At 40.6% G+C, this 17703-nt stretch overlaps 1 protein-coding gene across 11 annotated transcripts in view; it reads left to right on the top strand.

Moving 5' to 3' along the window:
• lrrc9 (leucine rich repeat containing 9) overlaps positions 1–17703 on the top strand; it is a 286106-nt gene that overhangs the window by 242260 nt on the left and 26143 nt on the right. For all 11 annotated transcript variants that reach the window (XM_087133796.1, XM_087133801.1, XM_087133790.1 and 8 more), the window contains 2 exons: positions 15645–15713; positions 16144–16269. In XM_087133796.1, coding sequence (XP_086989922.1) covers positions 15645–15713; positions 16144–16269 — 195 coding nt within the window. The remainder of the gene's footprint in view (positions 1–15644; positions 15714–16143; positions 16270–17703) is intronic.

The following is a 17703-nucleotide window of genomic DNA, read 5'->3' as shown; positions in this document are numbered from 1 at the left end:
GTGTTATCAACTGTGGTGGAACCCTGCCCATAAAATGCCCTTCCTTTTTCTTTGTATCAGAGCTAACAGACATGTATTTTTACATTTCCTGAATTCCTTGAGTTTCTGGACTTTGTTGATGCATTACTTTTTAAATATTGATTGACTGTGTAGTTTCAACTACAGTACATTGCATTTGAAAGTTAAGGCTGTGAAAAGGAATGGGAAAAAAAATAGGAAAGGAATTCACATTTTGCATTTTGACCACAACTTTTCCCCCCTGCGAATTCGCAGTGAATTCGCAGCGAATCGGATGTGAAAGGGGCAAACGACATGCAAAAACAGTGCGAAAATCATGCGAATCTTCTGTGAACACAGGGTGAAACATTTGCGAAAAACATTGAGAAAAAAAAAGTGTAAAAAATTTTGCGGAAGCGGTGCAAAAGGTTCCGAAAATTATGCGGAAACTTGCAAAAACGAGATACATTTTGCAGCAAAAATGCTCCACACTGCCACACGCGAAGGACTATTAATTATGCAGTGAAGAGTCCATTACCCAGGCTGCGCTGCGCTTGGGGCCGGTCATGGCCAACTCACCACGTGGAGTGTGCTGTTGTAGTCTAGTAGCGATTTCCTCGGCCGAGCCGTCCAGTCCATGCAACAGGATTGCGAGGACTTGCTCACCACGGCGAGCTGTGCCTGTGTGGCACAGTTGTTTTCTTGGATTACCATAAATAATTACTTGTCTATGTTGGAGAATAAATTTTTAAAAAGTTGTCTGGATTTTGAGTAATTAAACGGGAGTCCCCAAGTCATGAAGTCACGAAGCACATGAGTACAACAAACTTAACTTGCTCTGCTGTGATGACATGCGTTATTTGCCTACTTTTTATTTATTCTCGTGGTGTAGTTTGGCACACAAAATAATCAACATTGAGATACTACATCATGTAGTATCTTACCAAAAGGTTGCTTTCTACCGAAAATAAAATCAGCTGCTTTAATTGTACATGTATCTTCATGTAACAAATCTTTTTTTTTGCCGATTATGGACCAACCAATTTTATCTTACTTAGGCGAAAATCTGACTCATGCGAAGAAGACAAAATGTACATGGCCCCCAAGAAATATGACACAAAGTAACAATGTTTCTAACATCAAACATCATTTCATTTTCACACTACATATGCTGTACAAAGTAAATTACAGCATGTTTCACTGATCGTACTACACAAGTTTGTACCTTGAGCATTGCCAACACAGTGTACATGTACTTCGGTAGGTGTACTTAGCCCAGCCACCTTGTCCAATAAAAATGAGTCTGTGATCACACAGTAACATAGACATTTTTCCAGCCAGAAGTCAAGATCATTCATGCAGTATGGCAATGGGAGTTGAGCACGAGATGGAGCTCAAGCCAAGGTTATAGGCTGCTGCTTGAAAGTATGATGTGTACACGTGCAGCCCACGTGATATTTGCAGATACCGCTGCTGTGAAAACCCAGTGGAACTGCTGCCAAATGATTGATTTGAACATGAAAATACAAAATATTCCCCAAATCCTTGTGTTTACTAGAGTGAATAAATGTACGAAAATGCTTTTTTCATAAATCCTACTTAAAAGAGGTAAAACAAACTGTATTTTAAAAATGCTCCAGAATGATTTGTTCCAGAAAGTGAAAATCGAACTTTCGTGGTCCAACTTTTAGGTAAAGAATTTTATTAAGAACAACATGAGAAATCAAATGTTCCAAGCAATTTTATCCAAGGTAAGCAAAAATCTTACTTATCTGAGGTTTATGGGTACCAGTAATTTACTGTGAATTAAACTACTGTTAATGTATTTTTTCTATGAAGAGATTCTGTAAAAAAAGACTACCTGATAAGGACCAGTTGAAATGTCTGTGGGCTAGCTAAAGTCTAGGCCAGCTGGCCCTGCTGACCAGTTGAAAAACGGTTGAAGGCAAACACTGCTTACATCCCACTCTTCCCGTTATTGGGCATTTACCATGATCTGTGGTCAGTCACCAGGTGCAAAACTGCCTCACCCCAGTTTGACCCAGGTAGGACCACAGAAGATATATCTCCCTCCATTCCCTCACTCCTAATAATAATAATAAATTCTTAATATAGCGTTTTCCATAAAATCGGTTTGCCTCATGTATAAAAATTTATTTCGTCTGCCACACCGTTCAGCCTACAGGTGTGGATGTCAGGGCAGGCGACTCAAATGTTGTTGAAAACATGTACGTTATACTTTCCCCACTTAGGCTTACAGAATATCCATTTTTAAATCACACAAATAATCTAAGATACAGTTTGAGAAAATAGGAACAATGCAGTTTGGAGTTGTGAAATACATTTACATTACAACGATGTGTGATTATGCTTCCCACAGCAGCATTATAAAGACCCACAAATATTACAACATAAGTCGAAAAAGCGATGTACACCCGGGGCCCCATATCTACACGTACGTGTGTGCCGCAGTAACGCTACATGGGCCTACACAGTACCTACACACTTGTACAATGATCGCCAAACTTCATTTTTACTTAAACTTTTCAGGCCCAAAATATCACCATTTTTTCCTCCAAAACATGACTGAAATTTACATTAGAATGATCCATGATCTCCTGCAGTTATATTGACATAGGACCCCAGTCATTACTTTCCCAAATGAAACATGAATTATTATCACCAAAATTGATCTATAATTATGACAAAGTTACCTGTGGATGTCAGGGCAGGCGACTGCCGGAGCCCGCGCATGTAGTAACTTAGCAACAATAAGTATGATGTAATAGTTAAAAAGAGCCTAATTTTCCTGTACCTAATTCCTATAAGATGTTATGATAAATGACAATAAACCCAACCTGGTTAGATATTTGTTTTTGAAAGTATGGAAATTTTACAATCCAACAAAATAAAGATTTTCTTTCCAAAAATAAGTACCAATAATAGTAATGAAATGTGCTTATTTATGTGTTTGCCAATGCGTCTGACTCCAGTAATTAATGTAAATAAACGCGGAACCCGACTTGTAGAACTAACAGGATGACCTTGAAAGTAAACTATCGACCAACAAATTATGTTTATGAGAAAATAATACTAATCCATTACCCTCTAATAAATAATCTAAATAATAATTACAAATGGAGCATTTAACCCCTTACAATACCATGCGGGTTCTACCTCTCAAGAAAGAGTTCAGCCAATCATGAACCCTCCCCCAATTCAAACCGGTACTTCAAATGGTTTAAAAGGATATCATGGTCAACCGTGGCAAAAGCGGCGGATAGGTCAAGCATAATTAAAACAACATCATTCTGCCTATCAAGAGCACGCATAACGTCATTCTGCACCCTTAAAAGTGCAGTTTCAGTGCTGTGATCTTTATGATATGCAGATTGAAATTTGCCATACAAGGCGTTTTCCTGAAAATGTACATGAAGTTGAATTAAAGCAGCATTTTCCAGAAATTTATCAAAAAAGGAGCAGTTTGAAACTGGACGGTAATTTTTCAGTACGTTTTTATCTAGTCCGACTTTTTTGATCAGTAGACAAACGATTGCCTCCTTGCATACATCCGAAATGCACCAGACTCAAAGGAAGTATTCACAATACTGCACAATACAGGAGATAAAATATCCAGACAGTCTTTAACCAAACTGGTTGGCATCGGGTCTAATGAACATGTTTTTGAACACATTTTACAAACCTATTGTTTCACAGCGTCAACATTTAAAGAATCAAAGTCATTCATCTGGGACAAATATTGTTTTCTCTCAGAAAACACAAATTCTTCTGCCATAGGTTGTAAATTTGATCTGATATTCAGAATCTTCTGAGAAAAATAGTCCGCAAAAATGCTAGGCAGATTGGATGAATCTAAATCAAGTAAGACGTGTTTGGTAAATCTCTTACAACCAGATAATCTATCAACGATTGAAAACAGTTCTTTGGTATCAGCGGATTCAATGTGATTACGATGAAAATTAGCCTTTAATTCATTCAATTGCAAATGGTACGATGCCCGCATTGCTTTATATGTCTGACCATGAACCTCAAGTTTTGAATTTAACCATTTCCTTTCAAGACTCCATAAGAGCCTTCGTTCCTCAATTAGCTCCGTTGAGAACCACTCAGCCCTGGGTTTATCAATTAACGTTTTCATTCGACAGGGCGCATGCATCTCAATAGCACCACTGAGAGCAGAGTTATTAACTTTACACAGCGTGTTTACATCCATGCTATGTAGATCATTTAATGATGACGAAATTGATTCTTTCAACGATTCCAAATCAAGGTTCTTATGGACGCGATGCTGTTTTACTATTTTAGCTGGAGGCAATCGATGTAAAGCCGATGTAAAATGAATAGCAGAATGATCAGGCATAGTTGTATCAATATCAAAATTAATAGTCACCCATGGATCAGCACTTCATGCTAACACCAAGTCTAGAGTATGTCCCTTGACATGCGTAGGGCCGACAACATGTTGAACTAAACCAAAAGAAGTGTACAAGTCAATAAATTGTCTGGCATCACCACAACTGGGTCATCAACATGAGTGTCGAAATCCCCCAATACTACAAGATGGCCCGGGGATGTCAAAGCTTGCTCCATTAAAAAACTCTATATAGTAACTCGGTGGGTGTCAGAGTAAGGTGGCCTGTAAGCTAAAATAATATGAAGCTGTTCATGATCAGTGTCGATTCTAGTGTCCATAACTTCCATTGATTTGAAGGAGTCACATATATTTTTTACCACTTTTAAGTTCGATCGCGCCAAAATAGCAAGACCACCACCTCTCCGTTTACACCTGGGCACAAGATGAGTAGTAAAACCAGATATGGAAGATAAAAAATTTGCATTAATGGAATAGCTGGTTTTATCGGTTATCCATGACTCTCAAATCAAGAAAACATCCGTGTGGTTAGCAATAATTGATGAGCTTAATGCAGGGACTTTCCCATCCCTCAGGCGGGCATTCCACAGTGTGAAGTTCAAACATCCGCGTAAGTAGTAGGAGGACTGACACTTTACATTCACACGTGTGGTAAGTCTGTCCGAAGGTTGGATTGTCGGCTGATGTTGAAAAACATCAACAACCGCTGGAATTGGTACAGGTGGAAACTTTGAATGGTGTTTCACACCTCGCTTCCCACAGATTTTTTTCAAAATCCGCAATGACCAAAGGTTTTCAAAATTTGACTTTGAAAGGAAACACCTGTACTTTCGAAACGCAACTGAAGCAGTACCGCCCGAGGTGCAACCATCCGTTGCTTGGTATTTATCACTATACAGTCCTTTACTGCAATCCTTTATACAGCATTCAAACCTGCCAACATTTCTGGGCCGGGGTTCTCCAGAACACCCTTGCACACAGTCAAGTCAAGCAGGGGATCAGGTCCAGGAACGAAAAGTGACAGGATGACCTGCGTGGTAATTTCTCTTGAAGAGCTCATCTCACAATGCCAGGCAATACACAGGATGACAACCTTGGAAACTTTTGCAGGAAAGCTATGCCGGGGCCATGCAGAGGGGTACGACTGCCAGTGCGGTTTGCCGCACCACATCCAGTGGCAACTAGCGGGCGAGTTGGTGTGGTCCGCGGTAATGGCAAGTGACGTGTTCGGCCTAAGGGGTATCACAGGCCCCTCTGCAAGCTACAGGAACGAGCAGCGACACGGTTGCCAGAGTACCTGTCAACACTCCAGTGGACATGCATGCTAGCACAGTGCTGGAGGTCCCAGATACGCCCATGGGCACGTGCAAAGGGGGGCACCACCTCCAGTGTCAGCGGCTACTACCCCGTGGGTTGCGCTAGCTCCTTCGACAGATCCCTCTCTGGCTCTGATGACTAGCGCTGCTAGTAGTACTGCTTCTGGTGACACGCAGCTCTGCTTGCAAACACGATGGCAATGCCATCACCGCGTTCACGGTGATGACTGTGTCAGCTTCTGTCCAGACAGCGGGGCAAATGGCTATCCCGACAATGCGCACGGGTACCTCGCTCGGGTGTGTCGTGCCCTTTGTCACCAAAGAGAAAATATGGTGGGGCAAGTTTGTCGATTTTGCCCAGCTATATCTGGACAATGCAACAGCTGCACTAGCCCACGTCCATAGAGGGACAGAAATGATGCTGTCCCTTAAGGGATGCCGCATGGTCTTTAAACCGGCGGCCGCAACACAAAAGAAAATTGACTCCGTTGATAAGTGGTTGTCCTCTTTTCACACCTTCATGGCGGTTTATCTCTTAAAACACCCTGCCCAGGCTGGGGAATTGCTGAAATACATGTACGCAGAGACGATTCGCACAGTGTTGCACCAATTTCCCCAGCTTGGGTGGCAAGCCTACGATGAGGAATTCTGCCTGCGCTGGGCAGCAGACCCATTGAGTTTGTGGGCAGCAATGGATCTCAAGTTATGGGTGACTGTTGCTGCGGCATCAGGTGGGTTTGGTGCTTCTAATACGTGGACATTTCTTGGTAGTGAGGCTGGTGCTGAGTTTGGTGTGGACCTAAGGGTTGCAGCTATGTCAAGTGCAAATTTCTTCATAAGTGTAGTGTGTGTGCAGGGTTTGGGGATGGTGCACAGGCATGTCAGATAGGCAGGAGGGATGCACCCCGGTAAGGCATATGTTGCTGGCAAACCACACAGCCGGCCGACCGGCTAACTCATCTGTATTTGTAGCCAACTCAAGCCTGTGATGCACTATGGAGAGCATCATTAAGCACAGTGCCCTGGCTGGTAAGCAAGCTAACTTTCGTACCCCCAACTCCAATTAGAGTGGCCGTTTTATTGCAATGGTTGACAAATTATCCTGACCAAGCGGAGGCAGCTCTTTTGCTTAACAGTTTTTCACATGGGTTTTCAGTGGAGTATTTTGGAGCTAGGAAACTGTGGGACTCTGAGAGTCTTCCCTCTATGGCGCGTCAACCAGCAGTGGTTAGATAAAAATTACGGAAAGAGATTGACATGGGTCGTATTGCCAGGCCATTTACTATGAGCCCGCTCCCGCACTTGCAGTGCTCTCCAGTCGGGTTGGTACCCAAAAGTGAACCCAACTCATTTTGCTTGATTCATCATCTCTCCTTTTCAGCTGGAGGATCGGTCAAATCCCTTGCACATGTGCTTTACGTCAATTATCCGTTTGACTGTGATCATACATCAAAGCCTATCCTCCATTAATTGTGAAGCCCTCTTCAATTACATTTGTATTTGTAATGTTTGAATTTTGTTACTGTGAAAAAGGCCCAAGCAAGGCCTGGGTCTGAAAAATACTAGACCTAGCATTGGCTAGATGGAAGAGATGCATGTCGTTTACTGTATGTACTATCTCTAGACACAAATGGCACGTATACACATTCCAGGTATGGTGTTAAAGCGAGGTCAAGGGTCACAGTATACGGCTGTTCTGTTACATCTTTTTTTTTTCGTAAAGCAAAACTTTAACACTTGAATAACAGGTATTTGAGATGTACTGTTCTCAAACGTTTTGATGTCTCTAATCATTAGCTAATCATCAACTAATCATTGAGCAGTTGTGAACTAATAATTTTCTAAACATGAATTGGTTATTTTGCTGTTTGGTAACAAGTGGCAAATGGTAGTCCTTTTTTTGCTTCTTTGCCAACTGTAGCCAGTAAAGGTACTTATATAGTTCAATAAATTTGGCAACCTGTAAACTATTTGATGCTAAACTGACTGTTTGCTTGTGAGTGCTAACTTTTGTCTCAGTGGTAGTTTTTCAGCCTTTCAGACATGACTATGTAAATGTATGTGGCTAAACTGCTGATGGGGGTTAACATAATACATGTCATTAATCCATTATTTGGATACACATTTTGTTGCTAGTGTACACCGTTTAGGTGTTGATGTTTAAGCTTCAGTGAGTCTTTGTGACTTTCGTACAGCCTAACCAGTGCGTGTGTGGTAAACTTGATCAGAATTTTTGTTTGTGTCCACCGGACTATCTTTCACAAGTTCAGTTTGTCCATGAGAAGGCTTAGTTTGGCCTTTGTTTGACTTTGTTCAGTTCTGGTCTTTCGATGTTCCTTGGGTTGCAATACGCTCGTCGTCTGGGAAGCGTGTATGATGCTGAATTTCAGTGAGCTTTGCTGTAGAGAACTTCACCACGTACATGTATGTGGCGGTGTCAAGCTCAATGTGAGGACCAAATGCTGGACTGAGCCTCGACAGTGCATCTGCCAGCACCATTTCACGTCCAGGGCAGTCAGTTATCCCACAGTCATAGGGCTGGAGGCAGAGCATCTTGCGTTGCAGCCTTAGGGGAACATTGGCCATGCTCTTGTGCTGTATGTTTTCCAGCGGTTTGTGGTCAGATTCGACTGTGAAGTTGGATCCGTAGATGTATGTGTGGAAGCGAGTACAGCTAAATACTACGGCCAACAGTTCTCCTTCGATGTTTTCATACCGCTTCTCTGTATTCGTGAGAGCCTTGCCTGCAAATGCGATTGGTTTGCCACCCTGTAGAAGAGCTGCACCGTCGGTTTGTGGGCGTCAAAGTATGTCAGGGTGCACTCAGCGCTGATCAGTGATTTGACGTTGTCAAATGCTTTCTGGTGCGATGCTGACCACTGCCAGTCACTATCTGTGCATGTGAGTGCTCACAAAGGATTGGTGTGGTCTGCGAGGTGTGGTACGAAAGGTGACATATACTGTACTAGACCAAGAAACTGTTGCATCTCATTCACGTTGGCCGGTGCTGGGAGGGCATGAATGTCGCTGACTTTGGTTGGGTTAAGGTGTACCCCTTGAGCATCGTAGTAGCAGCAAAAAAATTTGATGGTCTTTTGCCAAAATCTGTCTACAGTGTTACGCCAAGACATACCTCACCGACTGCCTAGATTCGCCGCTGCCACCGTGTAATGTTGTTAGGGTTGTATAAGAGACAGAATATAGCTCCCGACCAACCCTTATTTTTCGTCAGGACCCTAAAATTTTTATCGGAAAGTTAGAAAAACAAGTTTATAAAATATGAAAAAATTTAAATCCTGCTGTCTTTTCTGTCTTCACAAAAAACCTTTCAATAACCTTTTCTCGGGTTAAAATGCTTCTCTTTATATGTTTTCCTAGTTACATTTGCAGTTTTTGAAAGAAAGTTCCATGATTTTTACGAGTTGCTTTGCGTTTTGCTTCGCAGTAGGTCCTACGTGCACAAAGCTCAGTGCAGTAAACAAGGCTGCGCTGGTTCCCACCGTGCCTATGCAAAAGAACGCTTGGTGGAAATGTGCCAACCAGTGCGTACGTCCCGCTCGTACATGTACACGCATGCAACCCCCATTACACTTAAGTGAGTAGAACTGCCAATCTGTTTGTACATGCCAATACAGCAGAAGACCTGTTCACCATTACCTGTTAATTTCCTTGCTTGCTTGTAGTTGTACAGCGCACCTTCCTTATCTGAGGCACAAGTATCTGTTCAGCTAAATCATAAAACTTGTACAAATTTGTTGCCTTGAATAAAAGCGGTCATCATTGAATAAGGGAGTAAAATAAATATGCGCAAGTTGATATCTGGATCGTGCTGAACAACTAGGATGTGCTTAACCATTGTCAGTGCTAGTCCAAGTAAATTGAACTCAAAGCATTCTTTTTTAACATTTGGATATGGTTGAAATGTTTTGCAGAAGGCCACCGTAGAGTTACCCAAGTTACTCAGAATATCATGTGAATACCAATTCAGAACTAACGGGAGTCAGTTATGTTCCCCTAACATCACTGTCCAGAGCTACAGAACACAGAAAGTGCAGAAAAACTTCAATTTAGAATGTTAATTGCCTACCAGTTCTGACAGTTCATCCAGCTTCCAAACTCAGCTGGTTGCCGAACTACCGTCATGATCGTCTGCTACCAGCATGGCTCATGATCGTTATAATGCCACATTTGGTGTCCAATCCTTCTGCAATTTCCAGCTCCAGTGCATGCATTTCATTTTAGTTCAGCTTTTGTGGAATAAGCTTGGAATTCTCTGATCAAGCAAAGTCCAACAAGCAATCAATTCATGCAATTTCAGTCGTGAGATGTCCCAAGAGGTCTGAAAAAACAAACATGTGCCCGTCGAAAATTTCCATGTGTTGACATGACCATGAGAGGTCATTGTGCTGTGTGCAGTGGACGGTTTGTGTTGAGTACTGCTTTAACAATCAATTGACCCAATAGGAAATCTCAGAGTTCATTTCCCTTGATGTTTTACAACATTTTGCACAACCTTCAAGCCAAATCATCTAGAAATCACACTGAGCAATAAGGTTAATATCGACCGATCGCACAGGTCAGCTCGCAGATTGCACATGGATATATTGCATTATAAGCATATGAACTGTGTATGTTCTGAGTCAATGGGGTGAAAATGTGTATAAAGTCAGTGGGACAAATTAAATCTTCAAAATTAAATAATAAATCATTTCATGATGTCAAAGTGACATCATTCCTCTAGGGCCATCTATGCTGTATAGGCTTTGGTTGAACCAAGTTTCATTTTGTGGAGTGGCCAAAGTCCATGCCATTCTGGCAGTTGAAAAATGTATACAAAATATATGGGAAAAAAATTAAATATTCAAAATTCTATAATAAACCAGGTAATGAGATGATGACGACATCATGATTTGGGATACATCCTCGGGTGGTAATCTTACAATGTCCTGGGTTTGAAAGAAATCAACCCAAAGTAAGGACCAACAGTGATGTGTAGAACGACCCCATGTTATGTCAAAAGACCAAAATTTGAAAGAGAAAAAAAAAGTTGACTTGTTTTGTCTGTTAAGCAAAAGAACGTAGGGCTTTTCCGCATTTCTAAGCTTTGAAATATATTTGAAATATACGTTTGTGGAGTATTCTTTATTGGTAAGTGTCCCAAAAAGCCCCTTGAAATGTACAAAGTCTATGAGAGAAATCAAATATTAAAAACTCAATAAGCAATCAAGTGATGATGTCATCACTATGTTATCAAATGAAAACTATTTGACGACACTGTCTTTGTTTGAGGCAAGTTTTATTACAATGCAATACATTTAAATGTTCCAAGAAGCCACTCGAATCTGCGTACAAAGTCAATGGGCAAAAAATAAAGATTAAAAATCAATAACAAATGAAGTCACCATGACGTCATGTTTCTAGGCACATCTGTGCTATAGAGTTTTTGCTTTGTTTAAGTTTGAAAAAGATCGAAGCTTGCTGAGGGACAAAAGTGCCGCGTAGAAAAAATGTGTACAAAATGGGTTTTGAGGAGAAGAAGAAAAGCTATAGCCTATCTGTTGCCAACAGAACAGATGGCTTTTTTGCCTTTTGAAATTTGACCAATTAATCTCCAGCATAAACCTTATGGTGGGATTATTTGATCATGTCCATAGAGGTTCAAGTTTGGAACCCAATTGGATATGCACTTCATAACACTTGGGAGAGTGCCCCTTTAATGTCACATGACATGATTACAGGCAGTCCGCACGCACAATAGCCAATGCACTCTATGCGAATTGGATTTTCAAGTTCACAATATTGTAAGGGGGTTTTCGTCATCGGGGCTTCATCTGTGTGAAGAAGTACACCACTTATGCACCAAGTAAGCTTGTGAATTTTTTCGCAGGCTCTCAGACAAGCACTTAGTATACAGTGTTTATCAATATATACATTGGGTAAGGGCAAAACCCGTTATAAATTAATAAAAGGACTTGTTATCAGAACCTCCGGTTTGATGACGTCATCAGCCCAAAATTTCACACGTGTTAGCTGGCGCCCGCCAATTACGTGATGTCATCAGTTGATGATTTGAAGAATACTGTTTCCTCACCTACTAACACCATTTAAAGGAAGTTGACATCTATTACCACTTTCAAACAATAAGCCCACTTCCGGTTTCGACAGGAAGGAGGGGTCATATGATTTGACCCGCACAAGATGAATAAGCCACTTGCGAGTTAAATTTGAATAAAATCTATTACACCGAGTTATTTGATTGCACACAAATGTAACAATTTTAATTCCCCAGACTAAAGACGCTGCTGCTGTACCTCATGATTCGGGGAAAGCTTTTGAATAGCGACCACCATCTCTTGAATGGACTGGTTCCTTTGTGAACAGTGTATTGGTACAAGGCATCTCTTGCATAACTAAGCAAAAGCTTGCGCTGAATCTAAAGGTATAGCAACAGTGTTTTTAGTATGAAGAATTCAAATTTTTATGTTCCTGTGAATTTAAAGAACTCAAGAGTACCAGATTTTATTCAAGGGTCACTCGCAAAAGACTTATATTGAAGACCATATTTTTCTCTTGCAGTTGCCTAAAACAGAATGTTGCGGGAGGGCAGGGTTGGTTTTATATGGTTTTAACAATATTAGTGTAATATTTAAATATTCAAAATTTAATAATAAATCACTTGATGATGTCATCTTGACATATTTATTTCAGTATTGTCTTTGTTTCGTTGTCTTTCCCTGGTGTAACTCTGATGACATTTGAATATTGCTCAGGCCCCAGGTCAAAATAGCAACAGTTCACCAAGCAGGAAATGATTGCCCTTAATCCCCTTTCAAACCATTGCCTGATTCAACTGCAAGTGGGTAATGATTGCAAGAGAGTGTTTCCCAAAAGGGAGTTGGCTATGGGGCAATCTCTTAATGCATACCACTATTTCCCCCACCTTAGTGCAAAAGCCTCGACTCCCAGCTTTCCATGAATGGTTATTGTGCATCGGCTTTGATGTGTAAATTGGGCCAGTTCCTCCACAGGCTTAGCACAGCTTATTCAGACATTTGAAGCAAGATATGGGACGGAGAGAACCCCCCCCCACCTTTGTGTTGGTCATTGTTTGATCGGAATCTCAGGAATTCTTCACAGACTTCTGGGGGGGATGTGTTAGGTAACAATAGTCTAGAGTGTGTATATGGATTGGACAGGTAAAGGGGGTACCCCTCTGTCCCATATCTTGCCTGGTATATATTCAGAAGGGCAAAGTAATTAATCTCTTAACAGAACACTAACTCCATCAGAGTCTGCAGGCCTACATGCATCACTAAGTCTCGTGTCATTAAATTAAAATATGGAGTTTTCTTTTCCAAATCTAGCACTGTCAGGCAGTGATTTCCACATTATAGATTTGTCAAAGATTGGAATAGACAATAGACAAATTGGAGAACATTATAGATGCAACAATTACAGGACTTCAAAATCAATCTAAAAAAGTAAAATAGGCAAAGTCAACTAATGTTGGTATTTAAGGGCAGTGTGGCAAACTGAAGGAAAAATATCCATATCCATGTAAACGGTCCTACAAACCCAACCCCACAAAACACTGTTGAGATATCAATAGGCTCGGGTCCCAGCTGTTGATAAACTGCACAATGACTCAACCACCAGCCACAATGGAATGTAATCCTTAAAGCTCTCTATTGTTACAAAACATCACCCAGGAGTGGTGTTCATCAAACCACAAGCCAATTAGCTAGTTACTCCCTATTGTTGCCTGCTTTACTCTGAAGCTGGTAAGGAGCTGATCATTTATCTATCATTCCCCACTTCATGAACCATTTCTATTTTGCCTTAACAACCGTAATTTTGCCTTAAAATTGTGTACAAAGTCAATGGGCTGATATAAATATTTAAATATCAATAATCAATCAGTTGATGACGTCATCATGACATCATTGTTCTAGAACCATCTGTGCTTAAGGTCCTTCATTGGTACAAGTTTGATGAAGGTCCAAATTCGCAAAAGCACTAAAGTCGTGTACAGAAAAACGTGCAAAAACAACTGGCCTTTTGAGCAGAAGAAGATAAAGGAAGAAAAAAAATACAGGTTCTGTGTCTGTCACAAGGACAGAATTAACACAGGGCTTTATCACCTTGTTGTTGTTATGAAGAAAAAGAGCCTTGTTGGCATATCATCAATTTCTTTAAAATATTCATATTCATACACTTACATGTACAGGTTTTAACAAAAAAGACTTAATTCCGGAGACATAGTGCTTTGAAAACTGCACATTTAATGTCACGTAACTTGTCAGTTGATGATGTCTTCCTAGCATATGGGCAACATTTGTCTAAAGCTCTCCTCTTTCAAGATATCTACAAGGTTTGAACCCAATCGAAAGTGCACTTCATGAGATATAGTGCTTGTTTGAGTGCACCTTTAATGTCATGTGACTTGTCACCTGCTGACGTCATGATTACTTGAGGTCAATAGTCATCTAAAGCACTCCCCTTGTAAGATATCAGTACATGTACTTCACGAGATGAAGTGCTTTCAAGAGTGTACCTTTAATGTCAAATGATTTGTGACCAGATCATGTCACCATCACATCAGGTACATTTTTGTCTAAAGCACTCCCCTTTTTAGATATCTGCAAGGTTTGAACCCAATCAGACATGTACAATACAAGATACATTACAAAACATTATCACTGTCGTGGAGAGATCACATATTACAGATTTTAAACATTTGCCTCTTTTGGCGTTCCATATAATGTGATCTGCTCTTAGCGCCACGTGTTTGAAAATTTTCCAAGTCCTGGGTACATGCCCTACGCACTTTGCACTACCCGTCTTACGGGCAAATATTGCGCATCCACACACACAGTAGCCAATGCATAGTATGCGCACTGGATTTTTGAATTCGCAATTGATGTTGTAAGGGGATTTTGTCATTGACGCTTCATTTGTGTGAAAAGGTACACCAGTTGTGCACTTCACCCAGTTGACTCCAATGTTTTGGCTATCATCTAATGGAAGATGCATGCTTATATCTGTTATGGTTGTTTTTACCAAATTTTAAAGAATAAAAGGACTTTTTATCATAACTTCTGGTATGATGCATCGGAACAAAATTTCACACATACATGTATGTTAACTGGGTAAAGATCATCGTCTACATCAATTTTAAGGCGATTTGGACAAACTTCACCACGGACATTTCATGACATGGCATAATTATTTTAGTCTTTGCTTCGGTGTCTTTCCTTGGTGTAACTTTGATGACATTTGAATATCAGTGAACAACCAAAATGTTGCCGTGAAAACATGTACAAAGTCAATGGGCTGAAATAAATATTGAAAAATCAATAATTAATCAATAATTGTTCTCGGACTATCTGTGCTTAAGGATTCTTCATTGGTACAAGTTTGATGAAGATCCAAAGTTGCAAAAGCACTGAGGTTGTGTACAGAATAAATGTGCACAAAACAAATGGACTTTTGTGCAGAAGAGGAGAAAAAAACAGGACAAAAAGAATGTCTTTTTTGCAAAATTGTGAAAAAGCCAAGAAGAAAGAACAAAAACAATGCCTCTCTTGCAAAGTTGTGAAAAAGCCCCCAAAATCTTAAGGAAAACATGAGCTGTTTTGGCAGTTGACCAAAACAGTTAAAGAGGAAGAGGAAGGAGACAAAGAAAACAAAATAAACAAAATGACTTTTTCACAAAGTTGCAAAAAAGCCAAAAGAGAGAACAAAAAGAATGTCTTTTTTAGACAATTTGGAAAAAGCCAAACAACTTTAAGGAAAGCAAGGGCTGCTTTATAGCTGAAGCAGCTAAAAAAAAAAGCATAAAATAATGCCTTTTGCAAAATTGCCAAAAAGTCCCCCCCCCAAAAAAAAGCCATCAGGAACACAATAGCTGAAACAGCTCATGATTTGTGTCTTTGCAGGATGTCTGTGATCTGGAGAAACTTGAGGCCATGCCAAATCTCATTGAGCTATCTGTCATCAGCAATCCTGTAAGTAAAAATAAATGTGGCATTGTTTGAGTCAGTTACCTTTCAACAGTTTGGCTGAAGGACCTAAGATATGAGTAACAGGCAATATCAAATGGACCAAAGTTGGACTGACATCAAAATTATACACTTGTGGATGCCTTTTTTATATACATTGATTTGTTAACAAAATAGCATGCATTTGATTCGATTCGATGATTTGATTTGATTTGATTTCCAAACATCACTCTCACTATAACAAGTAGTTTGGCACTACACTGCAGTCATCTTCAAATAAACTGCTTCTCTTGTTCCCATTCCTAAACCCTGTTTGATTCAATTCTCCATACATATACATGTATGTTTGTTTGCCGAATGCAGTTTTGCACCATTCACTGCAAATAGTGAATGTATATTTTGCTGGTAACGTTAACTTCATTTCATCCTTCCCCAGGTATCCAGAAGATTGATGCACCGTCCAATGCTTGTATTCAGACAACCCAACTTATTGTGTATTGATGGTATACCAGTGAGCTCAGAAGAGAGGACTAAAGCAGAGATGTATTTTCTTGAGCAGCAGGTAAACCAAACAAAAATTGGAACTCAACCCAAATACATGAGTGGGATATATTTTAGTGAGAATTGCTGTTTTCCAAATTATAAAATAATCTGTTCAGGCCAACAGAATAAATAAGGCAAAAGGAAAAGGAAAACCTGGGAGTGGGGGGCATACAGGGTGTGCCCCCCCCCCGAGTTAAGCTCTGAATCCCTTCCAACCATATCTGTCTTTTTGTTTAGGTCTGTATGCTCTTCAAGATTTGCACAAATTTGGAGGTTATTGTGGGTCTATATTTGTGATTGAAAGAGGAAGAGTTTGTGCATTTTTTCTAATTAGTGTATTCATCTGATTGAATTTCAAACAGTAAACTATTTGTATTACTGCTTTGTTCAGGCTCCAGAGTCTTTTGTCTCAGGTATGGACAGAAAGATTTGAGCGTAGACACCGTAGTCCGAGCAAGCAACCCTATCCCTTGAGGGTGGGTGGGGTTTTTCAAAGACACGTTCCTCCCAAGGCTTCATGCGTTACAACCAGCTCCTACCTTGTTGAACTATTCTCCAACTTATTGCTGTCTACCCTTTTCAGCAACCCGATTTCATACTGATGGCCTCTTGCGCCCTCACTCTCGCAGTGATGCAAATAGCCCACGCAGTACCCACACCGTGCGCTATGGCAGGCCGCCATTTTATTTGCTTTACAAGAAGCACAAATCAAATATTTCCAGCAAACAGGACTGAATTCGATCAGTCAATCTTTTGATTTGCACTGATGTATCTGTGCGCATATTCGCCAAGAAACTTGCAAGATTAGACTGAGCAAATTGTAGGTCATTTGGCACCCTAGAACTGACTATTTTGCACGGTTCACAATGAGAACAACTAGCGTTGATGTTGCCGCTTCTACCCTTTGCTTTGCACAATTTAATGGGGAAAAAACAGACGGGTGAAAAAGGATAAACCTTGCATGAGTCCTGAAATTAAACACCGAAATGAGATGTGAAATAAGTGGAATCTTTAGGCCTTGACTAATTGTATCTTAAAACGACTGAATCAATGCCCCTTTAAGGAAGGACTTGAGCAGTAAGGGCCGGCAACCATTTCGACCCGGTTTGAAAAGGGCCCCCCGGTAAGCTCGCGCTGTTGCAAAAAACCCTTTCATACCGGCCTGGCTACCAGCCTGGGATGCTGGACTGGTTGTTGATCTCGAACTTCTCCATCCTGGGGTCTGTTGTTTGAAAGTACTCGTACACCTCATCTATCCCATGAGAAACCTGCTTGTGGTTTTTAATCCTTCAGCGCTATACAATAGAACCCTTCACCAGCAGAGATCAAAGCCCCTGCCACGTGATTATTCACACAATGGGACCATTAGTCATCAATGCATTTGATCTCCAAACGTATTACAGTCGATTACTCTCGCCAGCGCATGAAAGCCATCGCCACATTTTATGATGAG

This window comes from Acanthaster planci, linkage group LG01, assembly GCF_054643075.1.
Source record: "Acanthaster planci isolate LZ-2023a linkage group LG01, COTS_SCS, whole genome shotgun sequence".
Classification (NCBI taxonomy): domain Eukaryota; kingdom Metazoa; phylum Echinodermata; class Asteroidea; order Valvatida; family Acanthasteridae; genus Acanthaster; species Acanthaster planci.
This window is presented reverse-complemented; position numbering and strand designations above follow the sequence as displayed.